The sequence below is a fragment of the Oryx dammah genome, unplaced genomic scaffold, assembly GCF_014754425.2.
Source record: "Oryx dammah isolate SB20612 unplaced genomic scaffold, SCBI_Odam_1.1 HiC_scaffold_18, whole genome shotgun sequence".
In the NCBI taxonomy this organism is placed as follows: Eukaryota; Metazoa; Chordata; class Mammalia; order Artiodactyla; family Bovidae; genus Oryx; species Oryx dammah.
In genome coordinates this window covers 113,832,410-113,845,550 of record NW_024070202.1, presented here as the reverse complement: position 1 = coordinate 113,845,550, position 13,141 = coordinate 113,832,410, and the positions used below count along the sequence as shown (strand labels likewise).

The following is a 13,141-nucleotide window of genomic DNA, read 5'->3' as shown; positions in this document are numbered from 1 at the left end:
AGTAGATGCTGTGAACTCTGGTGCTCCTGCTAAGTCGCTTAAGTCGTGTCTGACTCTTTGTGACCTCCAAGGACTGTAGCCCTCCAGGCTCCTCGGTCCATGAATTCTCCATGCAACATGCTGAAGGGGGTTGCCATGCCCTGCTCCAGGAGATCATCCCAACCCAGGGACCGAACTCGCATCTCCTGTGTTTCCTACATTACAGGCGGATTCTTTACCACTGAGCCACGGGGGAAGCCCCTATGAACTCTGTATGCCAGTAAAACTGAAAATTTCAGTGGATGGTCCATAGAATGAAAGAGTATAAATTACCAAATATGACCCAAGAAAAAAGTAGAATGCCCCAATGGAACTATAACTGTTAAAGGAATTGAATCCATAGTCAAAAGAATCTAGCCACATAAAAAGCACTAGGCCTAGATTGTTTTAAAGACCATTTTTAGCAAAACCTCCAAGGAGCAAACCTTCTAGAGAACGGAAATAGTTCCCCATCATCTTTATCTGCATATCTGAGGTTGTTGATATTTCTCCCAGCAATCTTAACTCCAGATTGTGATTCATCCAGCGGGCATTTCACATGTTCTATGCATATAAGTTAAATAAGCAGGGTGAAAATATACAGCCTTGACGTACTCCTTTCCTCATTTGGAACCAGTCCATTGTTCCATGCCCAATTCTAACTGTTGCTTCTTGACCTGCATACAGATTTCTCACAAGGCAGGTAAAGTGGTCTGGTATTCTCATTTCTTTAAGAATTTTCCACAGTTCATTGTGATTCACTCAAAACCTTTAGTACAGTCAATGAAGCAGAAGTAGATATTTTTCTGGAATTCCCTTGCTTTCTCTGTGATCCAGGGAATGTTGGCAATTTGATCTCTGGCTCCTCTGCCTTTTCTAAACCCCATTTGTAAGTCTGGAAGTTCTCAGTTCACATACTGCTGAAGCCTAGCTTGAAGGATTTTTGAGCATAACCGTACTAGTATACGAAATGAGCTCAACTGTACAGTTGTTTGAACATTCTTTGGCATTGCCTTTCTTTGGGATTGGAATGAAAACTGATCTTTTCCAGTCCTGTGGCCACTGCTGAGTTTTCCAAATTTGCTGTTGAGTACAGCACTTTACCAGCATCATCTTCTAGGATTTGAAACAGCTTAGCTGGAATTCCATCACCTCCACTAGCATTGTTCGTAGTAATGCTTTCTAAGGCCCATTTGACTCCACATTCCAGGATGTCTGGCTCTAGGTGAGTGATCACATCATTGCGGTCATCTGGGTCATTCAGATCTTTTTATATAGTTCTTCTGTGTGTTCTTGCCACCTCTTCTGTTTCTGTTAGGTCCTTACCATTTGTCCTTTATCATGCCCATCCTTACTTGAAACATTCCCTTGATACCCCCAATTTTCTTCATGAGATCTCTGGTTTTTACCATTCTATTGTTTTCCTCTACCTCTTTTCATTGTTCGTTGAAGAAAGCCTTCTTATCTCTCCTTGCTGTTGTCTGGAACTCTGCATTCAATTGGGTATATCTTTCCCTTTCTCCCTTGTTTTTCGCTTCGCTTCTTTCCTCAGCTAGTTGTAAGGCCTCCTCAGACAACCATTCTGCCTTCTTGCATTTCTTTTTCTTGGGGATGCCTTTGGTCACCGCCTCCTGTACAATGTTATGAACCTCCGTCCATAGTTCTTCAGGCACTCTGTCTGTCAGATCTATTCCCTTGAATCTGTCACTTCTACTGTATAATCATGAGGGATTGATTTAGGTCACACCTGAATGGCCTCATGGCTTTCTCTATTTTCAAGTTAGGCCTGAATTTTGCGATAAGGAGCTGATGATCTGAGCCACCGTCAGCTCCCGGCCTTGTTTTCGCTGACTCAGTAGAGCGTCCCCATCCTCCCTGTACATGCGTGCTAAGCCCCTTCAGTCGTGTGAGACTCTTTTTGACACTATGGATTGCGGCCTGCCAGGCTCCTCTATCCATGGGATTCTGCAGGCAAGAATACTGGAGTGGGTACCTATGCTCTTCTCCAGGGGATCTTCCCGACCCAGGGATCAACACCAGATCTCCTGAATTGCAGGCAGATTCTTTACCATCTGAGCCACCAGTGAAACCCATTCCAGCCTGGCCGGTTTCCTTGGGAAAGGGAGGTATAGTTGTTGTAACCACCTCTAGGGGTCAGGCTTCAGCACCTTTCACTTACTTCATTGACTCAGTATTTGAGGGTAGGATTGGGTGTGGGAGGAACAAGGGGATTCTTCTAGGACCTAGGCGTCCGCCTTTGCACTCCTACCCTTTCCTTCCCTGGCCCAATCTGATGCTCCCTCTGGAGACCTCTGGCCCCTCTTTGTGGGAGGGAGATGTCTTCCGGTCTCCCAGAAATGGCTTTGAGCTAGGGCAGAGCAGGGCACCCTGGTCAGTAGGGCCCGACACTGAGCAAGCCAGAGGATGTCTCACCCCTCCACCCAGAAGGTTCAGGATCCCACTGGTCCACGGACAGGCTGCCTTAGCAGAGCACAGCTTCTGGCTACAGGAGCTCCCTCCATGCCTGTCCAACAGGACCCAGGCCAGTGGTCTAAGCCACAGATGGGGGAAGGTCTTTATAATTCACACACACCACCAAGGGATAGAGAATAGGTTAGATGGCAGGTTAAAACACACATGGACACAACCAGGGAATAGATAATAGGGTAACGTGCAGACGCGAAAAGGATCGGATAACAGGCTGATAGACGTAACAACCACAAAGGAGTAGGTAATAGGTTTAGGTTAACACGCACACACCAGTCGGGAAGGACTTGGAGAAAGGACAAAGGATATGAATAAGCAGTAAACAGAGGAGCAAACCCAGATGTGTCAACGTACTGATGGACGATGTTGAGCAGCTGAACACAAATCCACGGGTCTAGGGGCCTCTCCTGCATCCCGTGGAGCTGAAGGTGTGCTCATGCTTGCCCCAGCAATTTCACTGAAGGTGTGAACTTCGAAGAGGGCAAGAATGGTCCCTGGGGTCATTTGGAAATTTGAAGGTGCTTGTCAGAATGACAGAGGGCAGTAAGCCTTCAGTTGGCAGGGCCCAGGGGTGTTTCATACCCTGTAACCGGCAGTGAGCCATTGTCCCGATGTTGTTTCGTTGCTAAGCTGTGTCCGATTCTCTTGCGGCTCTATGGACTGTAGCCCGCCAGGCTCCTCTGTTCATGGGATTTCCAAGGCCAGATTACTAGAGTGGGTTGTCATTCCCTTCTCCAGGGGCTCTTCCTGACCCAGGGATTGAACCCATGTCTTCTGCATTGAAGGTAGATACTTTACGGCTAAGCCACCAGGGAAACCCCAATTGTCCCATTGTTTTACCCATAAACACAGTATTTGTGGGACTTCCCTGGTGATTCAGCGGCTAGGACTCCAGGGTTTCACTGCAGGGGGCTCGGGTTCAGTCCCTGGTCAGGAAACTAAAGATCCTGCATGCCACTCACTGCTAAGCCAAAATTAAATAAAATTAAATAAAAATTTTAAAAATTAAATTAAATTAAAAAACAAAAGAAGAAGTGAGTGTTTGCTGGGAGTTGGGGCACAGTGGGGAAGAGCAATGAATAGGCAGAGCCCAGAGGATTTTTAGGGCAATGAAAATATTCCATATTTAAGATGCTATGATGACAAATACATACCGTTCTATATTTGTCAAAACTCAACACCAAGAGTGAATTATATTGTAAACTATGGACTTCAGGTGGTAATGATGTGTCAATATAGGTTCATCTGTTACAAGAAATGTACCATCTGGGGTGGTGGGATGCTGATGGTGGAAGAAGCTGTTTATGTGGGGCTGGGGAGGATGTGGGAACTCTCTATACTTTTAGTCAATTTTGCTGTGAACCTAAAACTGCTAGAAAAAATAAAGCCTATGTTTAAAAAAATAATAAAGGGTTTAATTTTCCCAGTTGAATACAAGGAAAGAGACTTCCCTTTCCTTCTTTTCCAGAATTCCTTTCTCTTTTTCTCATGTATATGCATCAGTTTGACGGCTAAATAAGCCTCTTGCCATCCTAATACTCCGAAGGTTTTTCCTCTAGCAGCTGGGAGCTATCTCTTTGAAACAATAACATCCCACCTCCCAGTTTCCTGGGAGGAGGAGGACTTAACTTCAGCCATCACCTTACTCTGAACTGCAAAGCCTATCTCTGCGCACACAGATACGAGAGAATTAGCAATTTTACCTTGAGCACATGTACATGTACGTAATGAGAAAACCTCTCTGACTGTATGAAGGCTGAGATGTCCCTGCAGTCACTGCCACAGATTGCCTGGGAGGCATCACTTATTTGGTTTAACGTTAATGATACAACTATGCTTTCTCTTTAACCTATATGGACAGGCTTTCTGGGTTGGGAGAACTTGCTTTTAATTATATTCCGCAACAGGGCCCGTGTCCAAAGGCAAATGCTAGAATGTGTGGTTTGGCCAGTGTGGATGCCTGTGGGGGGCAAGGGTCAGGCCTGGGCCCCCTAGGAGGCCTGACTCTTGGATGCAAGGTGACATGCGGGTTGTAGTGTATGTTCTACATGTGACAGCCTCCCAGAGCAGGGGCAGGGCCCCCCTGAACCCCCAGAATCCATGACCTCTTTTTCCTGAACCTCAAGTGTCTCATCTGTGTGATGGTGATAACACCTGCCCTTCCGAGAGCAGCTCAGACCGCTCCCACACCCGCTCCTCGCTGCGCCCTGAGGTCCCCTTGCTCCAAATGACGTCTCTTTCCTTCGCACTCCCGTGGGCCCCTCGCCCCAGCTGACCGCTGTGTTGTTTCCTGTGTGCACATCTCATCTCCCAGCAATTTGAGGGCTGCGCATCTTGTGGCCACAGTGTTGACTCTGTTCACTCCGCAAACCGTCTCTGAGCCTTCCTCATGTGCCAAGAACTTCCATGCCCTAGAAAGCCCCACGCCGAGGCGGGGCTGCGTGTTTCTGTAAACTCATCCTTGCCATCCGGGGTGGTCTGGGTGCCGAGCCCTGCGGCCCATCGGCAAGGGCGGGGGGGTTTCAAGTTGGGGTAGGTGACACTTCGACAGATTGAGGGTGAGCATTGCCTGGGGCTGGGAGAGGACAGGATTCCAGGAGCAAGACAGAAGAAGTGGAGGCTTCAGGACCACAGCCAGACACGGAGATGTGTGTGTTTTGGGGGGTGGGGGTGCAGACCAGGGTGCTGCTGGAGCAGAAAAGATACGATGGGGCTGGGAACTGAGACCACGGCGTAAGGGAGCAGGACCCTAAGGGGCCTTCCCAGACAGACCCCCTCCTCCTCCCATGCCCCCGCCTGCCTCTTGTTTATAGAAAAGCTGTGTCTCCCAGGCCTCGGCTGAGTCACAAAAGCCTGGCTCAAGAATTCATAATTGGGGGACTTCCCTGGTGGTCCAGTGGCTAAGAAGTTGCCTTCCAATGCAGAGGATGCAGGTTCAATCCCTGGCCAGGGAACTAAGAGCCCACATGCCCAACCAGAAAAGGCCTATGGATACAGCTGAAGACCTAGCACAGCCAAAAATAAATAAATTAACTTTAATTAACCTGATGCTGGGAAAGATTGAGGGCAGGAGGAGAAGGGGGCGACAGAGGATGAGATGGTTGGATGCCATCACTGACTCAGTGGACAGGAGTTTGGGCAAACTCCAGGAGATAGTTAAGGACAAGGAATCCTGGCATGCTGCAGCTTATGGAGTCTCAAAGAGTCAGATATGACTTAGTGATTGAACAACAACAAATTAGTTAACAACAACAAAAAAGAATTAGTGATCGGAAGGATGCGAACATGCAGTGATAAAATGCATAGTAGTTGGGCCAGGAGAACTGGTCAGAATTTGAACAGTACATCAGCCATATGGCAGTCACAGAGTCTTTAGCTCCTCCCTGAAGTACCTAGGGAACAGTGTGCACCTTTCCTGAGTTGTTTTACAGATGCTAAAATCCCCCCCAAGTGAAAGAAGTTAACTACTTGATGACCGTGAGCACTGTAGCCCCCAGACCTACTGGAGCCTGAGGGTTGATCATGTTACCCCTGTGACACTGCCCATTACCTCACCATCAACCAATCAGAGACTTATCCCAGAGCTGATCAGCGCACACCCTGTGACTCTCCTCACCTTGCTTTAAACACCGGAAACCCACCAGGGAGTTGCAGCCTTTTGAGCATGAGTTGCCTGGTTCTGCTTTGCAAGAAACCTTTCTCTGTGCTGAACTCCAACCCTGGGTTTGTCTGGCCTCACTGTGGGTGGGGGTACACCAAGTTGGGTTGGACAAGAGAAGAGGGCAGGTGGTGGGCAGGGGCTGTCATCTCTGCCCTCTGGGGCCTGGGGTCCCATCCTTCACCCAGAGAACGACTCAGTAACAGGGTGAGCCCTGGTCCGGGTGAGAGGGGGGAGTGGCCGGCCGTCTGGGAAGGCTCAGGGCTCCGTGAGGAGGAGGGGAGCCTGGAGACCCCCGCCCCACGGCAGCGGGGGGCAGCGCGGGGCGGGGCGGGGGGGAGAGAGAGAGAGAGTGGGCCTCGGCGGCCCGAGCCGAGGCGAGCCCAGCCGAGCCGGGCGCGGTGACCCCCGTGAACACCAGGGAGACCCCCAGACGGAGGCGGGGCGAGTCGCTCCGGCCGGGCGGCCCCTCGCGGGCTTAGCACGCCCGACAGCACTAACCAGCCGGCCCAGCAAATCTTTTGTCGGGGCGGCGCTGAGCCAGCAGGGCGCCGCCCGCTATATCTGGGGCCCCCGAGGCCCGCGGGCCGGCACTCCAGGCGGCCCAGGCGCAACATGGCGCAGCGCTCGGGGAAGGTGAGTGCCCGCGGCAGCCGCAGGGCCCCATGGCAGGGCCCAGAAACCCCTCCCGTGTCTCTTGGTGCTCGGGCGGGGGGCTGGGGGCGGAGGGTGGCAAATTGCTGCTTGGTGGCCTTTGCATCTGACCACCCGGGGGTAGCCTGGCCCTGGCTGAGCACCTCTGTGATGTGGGGGTTAGGAAGTCCTCCCAACACTCCCTCCAGCCCCTCCAGCAAGCACTGGCTCTGGGGCTCCAACCCCCACCCCCAGCCAGGAGCAGGCAGAGTGGTGAGCTGTGAGGGGTGCCTGGACTGCGGTGGGGGACCCCTGCCTTGCCTTGCAGGCCCTGGGCCCCGTTTCTTTCCCTGAGGCTGTTCTAATGTGGCTGCTCCTTCCTCACAATCCGCCCAGGGGCACTTGGGACTAGTTCTCTGCACAACTGTTCAGATCTGAGGGGGGCCTCCGAATTCTGTGGGTGACCAGTTGTCCTTGAATATCTGGGGGAGAGGAGAGCCTTCAAATAGACTGGTGCAGGAAGGAGGGTAAATTTGGAGCTCTCCCCTCTTCTCTAGCTCCCTGTCTTTTGGACCCCAGGGGCTGCGTTCAAGGTTAGTGAGTGAGAGTATTACTACATCTGTCTGCGTGGGCTAGGTTATACCTCAGTAACAAACAGCCCCAAGAGCTCCCCTCCACCACGGTCCATGCACCCTCTGTGCTGCAGAGCTACACCCTGACAGTGGCAGAGGCAGAGAGGAGAAATGAGAGGTTTCCAGAGCTTCCGAGTCCACGCACGTCCCTTTGGCCAAAGCCTCTGGCCTCACTTAACTCCGAGGGGCCCAGGGAGGCAGCTGTACCATCAGAGTCGGCACACACACAGGATGAGCACAGTCCCTGGGCCCAGGCAGCATTACTTTGCCAGGCCCCTTCTAGGAGCCCAAAGTATTAGTCGCTCAGTCGTGTCCAGCTCTTTGTGACCCCATGGACTGCAGCCCACCAGGCTCCTCTGTCCGTGGGATTCTCCAGGCAAGAATATTGGAGTGGATAGCCATTCCCTTCTTCAGGGGATCTTCCCAACCCAGGGATCGAACCCAGGTCTCCTGCATTGCAGAGGCAGACTCTGCATCTTGAGTCACCAAGGAAGCCTCTGAAGAGGTACTGAATGGTCGGAATGTTAGGTTCCTCTGCAGAAAGTGAGTTTGAGGTTGATACGGTTCATGTTTGGTTTTGTTTTTTTATTGAAGTGCAATTGACTGACAAGACTGGCTTAGTTTCCGGTGTCTAACGTAGTGACTGGATATTTTTATCCCTTACCAGATGATGACCACAATAGGTCTGGTTACCATCTGGTCCACAGTGTCCACTTTGAGGCCACCCTTCAGTGCTACATCACCATGGAGCACAGTGTCTGAACTGACCGCCGGGCTAGAAAAGCTCCAGATCTAACACATGCATGTCACCCGGAGGAGTGGCCGGGCACAAAGGGATACGGCTACACTGAAAAACCATTGAGCCGTTAATCCCGCGCCAGGCCCTGACGTGGCTCTGCTGGATTCAGTCTGTCCGGTGAAGCAGACGGGTCCCAGAAACCTGACTTTCTGAAAACTGAGTATTTGGTTATAATGGCGAGTCCTGAGTGAAGTGTTTTCTTCTGGAAGCATTTCTTTGGATGTTGTGTTTTAACGATGAACAAAAACTGAGTTTAAAAACTGCAGTGGCAGTTTCCGCAGGGGCCCCTGGGTAAAGAGGAAGTGCCTGTCTCCTCGGATCTTCTGAGATTTGTCTGCTCAACCACAGGCCCCCAGGGTGGGGAAGCAGGGCACTGCGGCTGACTCAGCCTGCAGTCCATATGTTCTCTCACCTGATCAAGAGACAGGGTTGAGCACCTAGTGTATGCAGCAGGTCTGGCCTGGGGACTCAGGGTTCAGTGGGGGTGATGGGCCCCAAGTGTCCATTCCCAGAACTGAAAGGAGAGGCGCACCCAACCCCGTGCCCTCTGACCTGGCTCTTCTAGATCACACTCTACGAGGGCAAGCACTTCACGGGCAGGAAGCTGGAGGTCTTTGGGGACTGTGACAACTTCCAGGATCGAGGCTTCATGAACCGGGTGAACTCGGTCCGCGTGGAGAGTGGGGCCTGGGTCTGCTTCGACCACCCTGACTTCCGGGGCCAGCAGTTCATCCTGGAGCACGGCGACTACCCCGACTTCTACCGCTGGAACGGCCACAACGACCACATGGGCTCCTGTCGGCCCGTGAGGATGGTGAGTGGGCCGGGGTCCTCCACCTGGCTGGCGTGGGGCTGGGGGGCTTCCTGCTGGAGTGATCCAGGGCTCCGTGAGCCTGCTTAAGAAGTGGAACAGGTATTGGGAGGGGGGTGACCCTCCCAGCTTTAGGAACAGGTGAGACCATGGGATCTTCAAGACGGCGAGATGTCCCCACACAGACCTAGCCACTGTCACACGTGGGGTCCGAATCAGAGAGCCCTTGGGAGTTTTCATGCCCGCATTTTCAGCCGTGCATCAGTTTCGATTTCCGATGCCAAAATCTTGCTGAAATTTCCACTTAAGATGCTATTGGAAACATCAGAAGTTTGGATTTACAACCAGATGGGGGAAGCATTCAGCTAAAGTAAGGCTCACGTGGGCCTGGTGTGTCCACCAGGCAGATCACCTTGTAACGCTTTTCGGGAGCCTTCGATGGAGTGGCCGATGGAAGAAGCTTAGGTATCCTTGGCCAGGCAGCAGGAACTAGGGGACAGGACCCAGCAGACGGCTGCCATTTCACAGGGTGGACGATGAGGGGTGTCACTCCTCCTCGGCGAAGGACTGTGTGTGTCTGGTTGTCCCTAGGGTGGGGTTTGAGGAACGGGCATTCCCATTCCCTGGGAGTCACCCAAGTTCAAGTCCTAACCGGCCTGCTGTGGGCTCTGGATGCTAGGGCGGGACACGGCTGGTTCTGGAGAGCCGGGCGAGCCACTCTGGGGCATCTCAGGCCTTGTGTCTGCAGGAGCACCTCCCTGGACGAGCATCTGAGGACCCCAGGGGAGGGGCCTCCTGAGTGGAAACCCCTCAGCCTCTCTCTTTTCCACACGGGCTGCAAACCCGGCTGGGCTTCAGCCTCTCAGATTGTAGGAATGCTTTCTTAGACTTCCCATCAGGTCATGGACATTTGGAAAAAAGGAATTGCCATGGCTGGCCCTGGGTCTTGCATAATGCTATTTGTATGAAAACTATCCCGGGTATCTTTTGAATGCTGTTCTCATAAAGAGCTGTCTTTGGGGCCAGCTCTGGCGTAGACCCAGCCCCCGCCGGCGCCAGAGCCCAAGGGGAGCTGGCCCGCCTCGGGCTTTTGGAAATATAGGGGACTCTTAAGAGGGTATGTCCTCGGCCCAGTGAGCCAGCAGGGATTTCAGCAAATGAGATCTCTTATTTGTTTTAGATTTTTGGCTTCATGTTTTAATAAAAGGTTCTGTTACAGTTTGTAAAATATTATCCTTTAAAAGCTGCCCATGGCCTGCAGCCCGGGGCGGGGTTGCCGGAGGGGTGATGGGCACAGGAATGCTGTGGTGTGTCTGGGCAAGAGGAAGCCCAGTGCCCCAGGCTGGTCCGAGGGCGGCCGCTGTTCCAGGAGGGCTGGCCCTCTCTGGATCCTGGGTTCTTTAGTTAAAGAAAGAGGAGAGGAGATTGATTTGAGACCTTGAATCTTTTTAAAGAAATAGATGGCCTTTCATCCAAACAAATCTTATCTGCAAGTTCTGGGCTGAGGGGCGGGTGTTGGGCTGGGTGGGGGCACTCCCTAGCTCTTCAGCCCAGGAGCTCTTGGGTGCCCCTGGGGCCCTGGGTAAGTTTCCGCTCCCACTCACATGTGCTTCTGTGGGCGCTCCCTTCACCCTCTTCCCTTCCTCGCTCTCGGTGGGGGCTCGCAGCACGGGGAACACTTCCGCTTAGAAATCTTCGAGGGCTGCAACTTCACGGGCCAGTGCCTGGAGTTCGAGGAAGACTGTCCCTTCCTTCAGAGTCGGGGCTGGACCAAGAACTGTGTCAACGCCATCAAGGCGTACGGGGATGGAGCGTGAGTAGAACCCACCTGGCTTCCGCCAACGGGTCCCTACATGCCAGGGTGCGTCGGACCCCCAGCAGAGGGTCAGCCTGTCCCCTGCCCTGAGACCCTTTCCCTCCCTCCCCCAGCCACCTCCCTGGCCCAGGAAGGCCAGGGTGAGGGGATGCGGGGCTCCAGAGGGCCCCCACCCACCCCCCGTGCAAAGGGCAGGGGGCCCTTTGCAGACAGTCATTCTCTAGGATTGGGCTGGGCTATGGTTTGCTTGAGCCAGGGGAAGCCTGCTCTGGGCAGGGTGGCCCTGCCCACTTGCCCACCCCTCACTGACCCTGTATTGGACCTCTCTCCTACCAAGTGCCCAGCCCCCCTAAGCGGGCCTCCCCGAGATGTACCTCACGGTGGCTCACTTCTGGTGCACCGCGTGGCTGAGTGGGTTTTCCCTGCACACCCTGTTCCTTCCACCAGCTGAGGAAGTCTCTGCGCCCACTGTGCACGCCCATCAGGTCAAGTTTCACAGCCCCTGCTGGCACCCAAGCTGGCCATCTCCTCCCCATCTACCTGGCTGGGTGGACGGTGTGTCCCCATTTTACAGAGGAGCAAGCTGAGGCCCAGAAAGTTATCCCTACCCTGCAGTGAGTAGCCCTGCTGGGATGACAGCCAGGCCTTTGGCTCCAAGTCAGACTGTCCCTGCTCTGGAGCCAGGAGTCTCCCCAAACCTCAGCTCCAGCCCCCAGAAGAGCCCTAAAACATGGGTGCCAGGAGCCCAGCTCTTGTCACAGCATCTAGGGGATCCTTTAAGGCACAGGGTCAGGGTGCCACGGGTGGTCATGCCAGGGACCGAAGGAAGACGCTCCCCACCTTTCCTGGCATGGCTGATGTTGGCTGCTGGGCCCTGGGCCCTGACCCGAAGGTCTTTCAGAAATTCCAGGTTTGCCCCAAGCTGATGGCACCTGGGGATCTGGGGGAGAATTCCAAAACAACCATTTGCTGGCTAAATTGTGTCTTGTGAAGCCAGAGCCGTACCTTTGGGTAGAAGGTGCCCTGAGCCCTGAGGCCCAACCTCCACTCACCCCTGGGGGTCCCAGGGGCTTGTTTAGAAAAGAAGGCAGGGAGGTAGGAGCTAAGATTTGACTACAGGGACTTCAGGCCCCACTTTGCCTAAGAGGAGTTAAGGCTCAGAGGGGTGAGGGGTCACTGGATGCTGCCCGTGGTGGATGCTACCTTTGGCCCCAGGCTCTGCTCACTCCCCATGGAGCCTTCGTCCTTTGCCTCCTGTGACTTCAATTTGAAAAAGAGATATGTAAGCCCATGGCCAAGACAAGCTGTCTGATGACGCCCCAGGATGTGTAGTCTGGGTGGGAGGGGCGCGGGGTGGCGGCTGTGGGTCAGGGGTGGGGAGTGGGGCTGCGAGGCCAAGATCTGGTCAGCCCTGGCCCCTGACCCTCGCCCTCCCCCCCGCCGCCCTCCACCCAGGTGGGTTCTCTATGAGGAGCCCAACTACCGGGGTCGCATGTACCTGGTGGAGAGGGGCGACTTCCGCAGCTTCTCGGACTGGGAGGCCCACAGCGCACGCGTCCAATCCCTCCGCCGGGTGGCCAACTTCTAACCGCCCGCCCGCCCGCCCACCGAGGTCTGGCCGCGACCAGGGGCCGCACCCCCCGAGGAGAGGGCCAGTCCCCTCTGCCCACCCCGGGACCGTGCAGAATAAACGTCCTAAAAGCCAAGCGCTGAGTGACTTCTCTGCCCTTTGTGACCGGGTAGGTGGCGGGGTGGGGGCGCCCCAGGCCCTGGAAGGACCGACCAGGAAGGGTGGAGGGGACGCGGTGAGGCACCCGCTGGGAGAACGTCAGGGCCGGAGGGGCCCTGCCAGTCGTGGAGTGCAGCCCTGTCGTTTCACGTGTGAAAAGCCAATGACGCACATGGGGAGGCACCACCTTGGACCTAGGACAGGACGAGGTGTTTCCTCTGCCCGAAATGCCGCCCAGGGCCAGCTAGGGGAGAAGGGGAGGGAGGTCGTGATGGGGGAGGGGTGATGGGGTGGGGGAGGGGGACCGAGGGGAGGGAAGTGGTGGGGGAGGGGACCATGCCGTCTGGTCCGCTCCACCACCAAAGCCTGACCCAGGGCCCCTGAGTCGGCATCTCAGGGAGAATCTCATAGGGGAGAACCTTCGAAAAGAATGGGCTTGACCGCGGGGGCACATCACCCCTTACAGCCTGTAAGGAGAGAGAAATTGAAGGGCTTGGAAGAAGCAGAGATTGTTGCCTGATCAGGTGGGCTCTGAAGAGGGGAGGGGAGGAGACAGGA

At 54.2% G+C, this 13,141-nt stretch overlaps 1 protein-coding gene across 1 annotated transcript; it reads left to right on the top strand.

The window, feature by feature from the left end:
* The first annotated feature begins 6,778 nt into the window (after positions 1-6,778).
* CRYGN (crystallin gamma N) lies at positions 6,779-12,442 on the top strand. The gene is made up of 4 exons (XM_040260432.1): positions 6,779-6,799; positions 8,793-9,041; positions 10,706-10,851; positions 12,310-12,442. Exons 1-4 carry the CDS (start codon positions 6,779-6,781, stop codon positions 12,440-12,442), a joined length of 549 nt encoding a protein of 182 aa, XP_040116366.1.
* Positions 12,443-13,141: the final 699 nt, after the last annotated feature.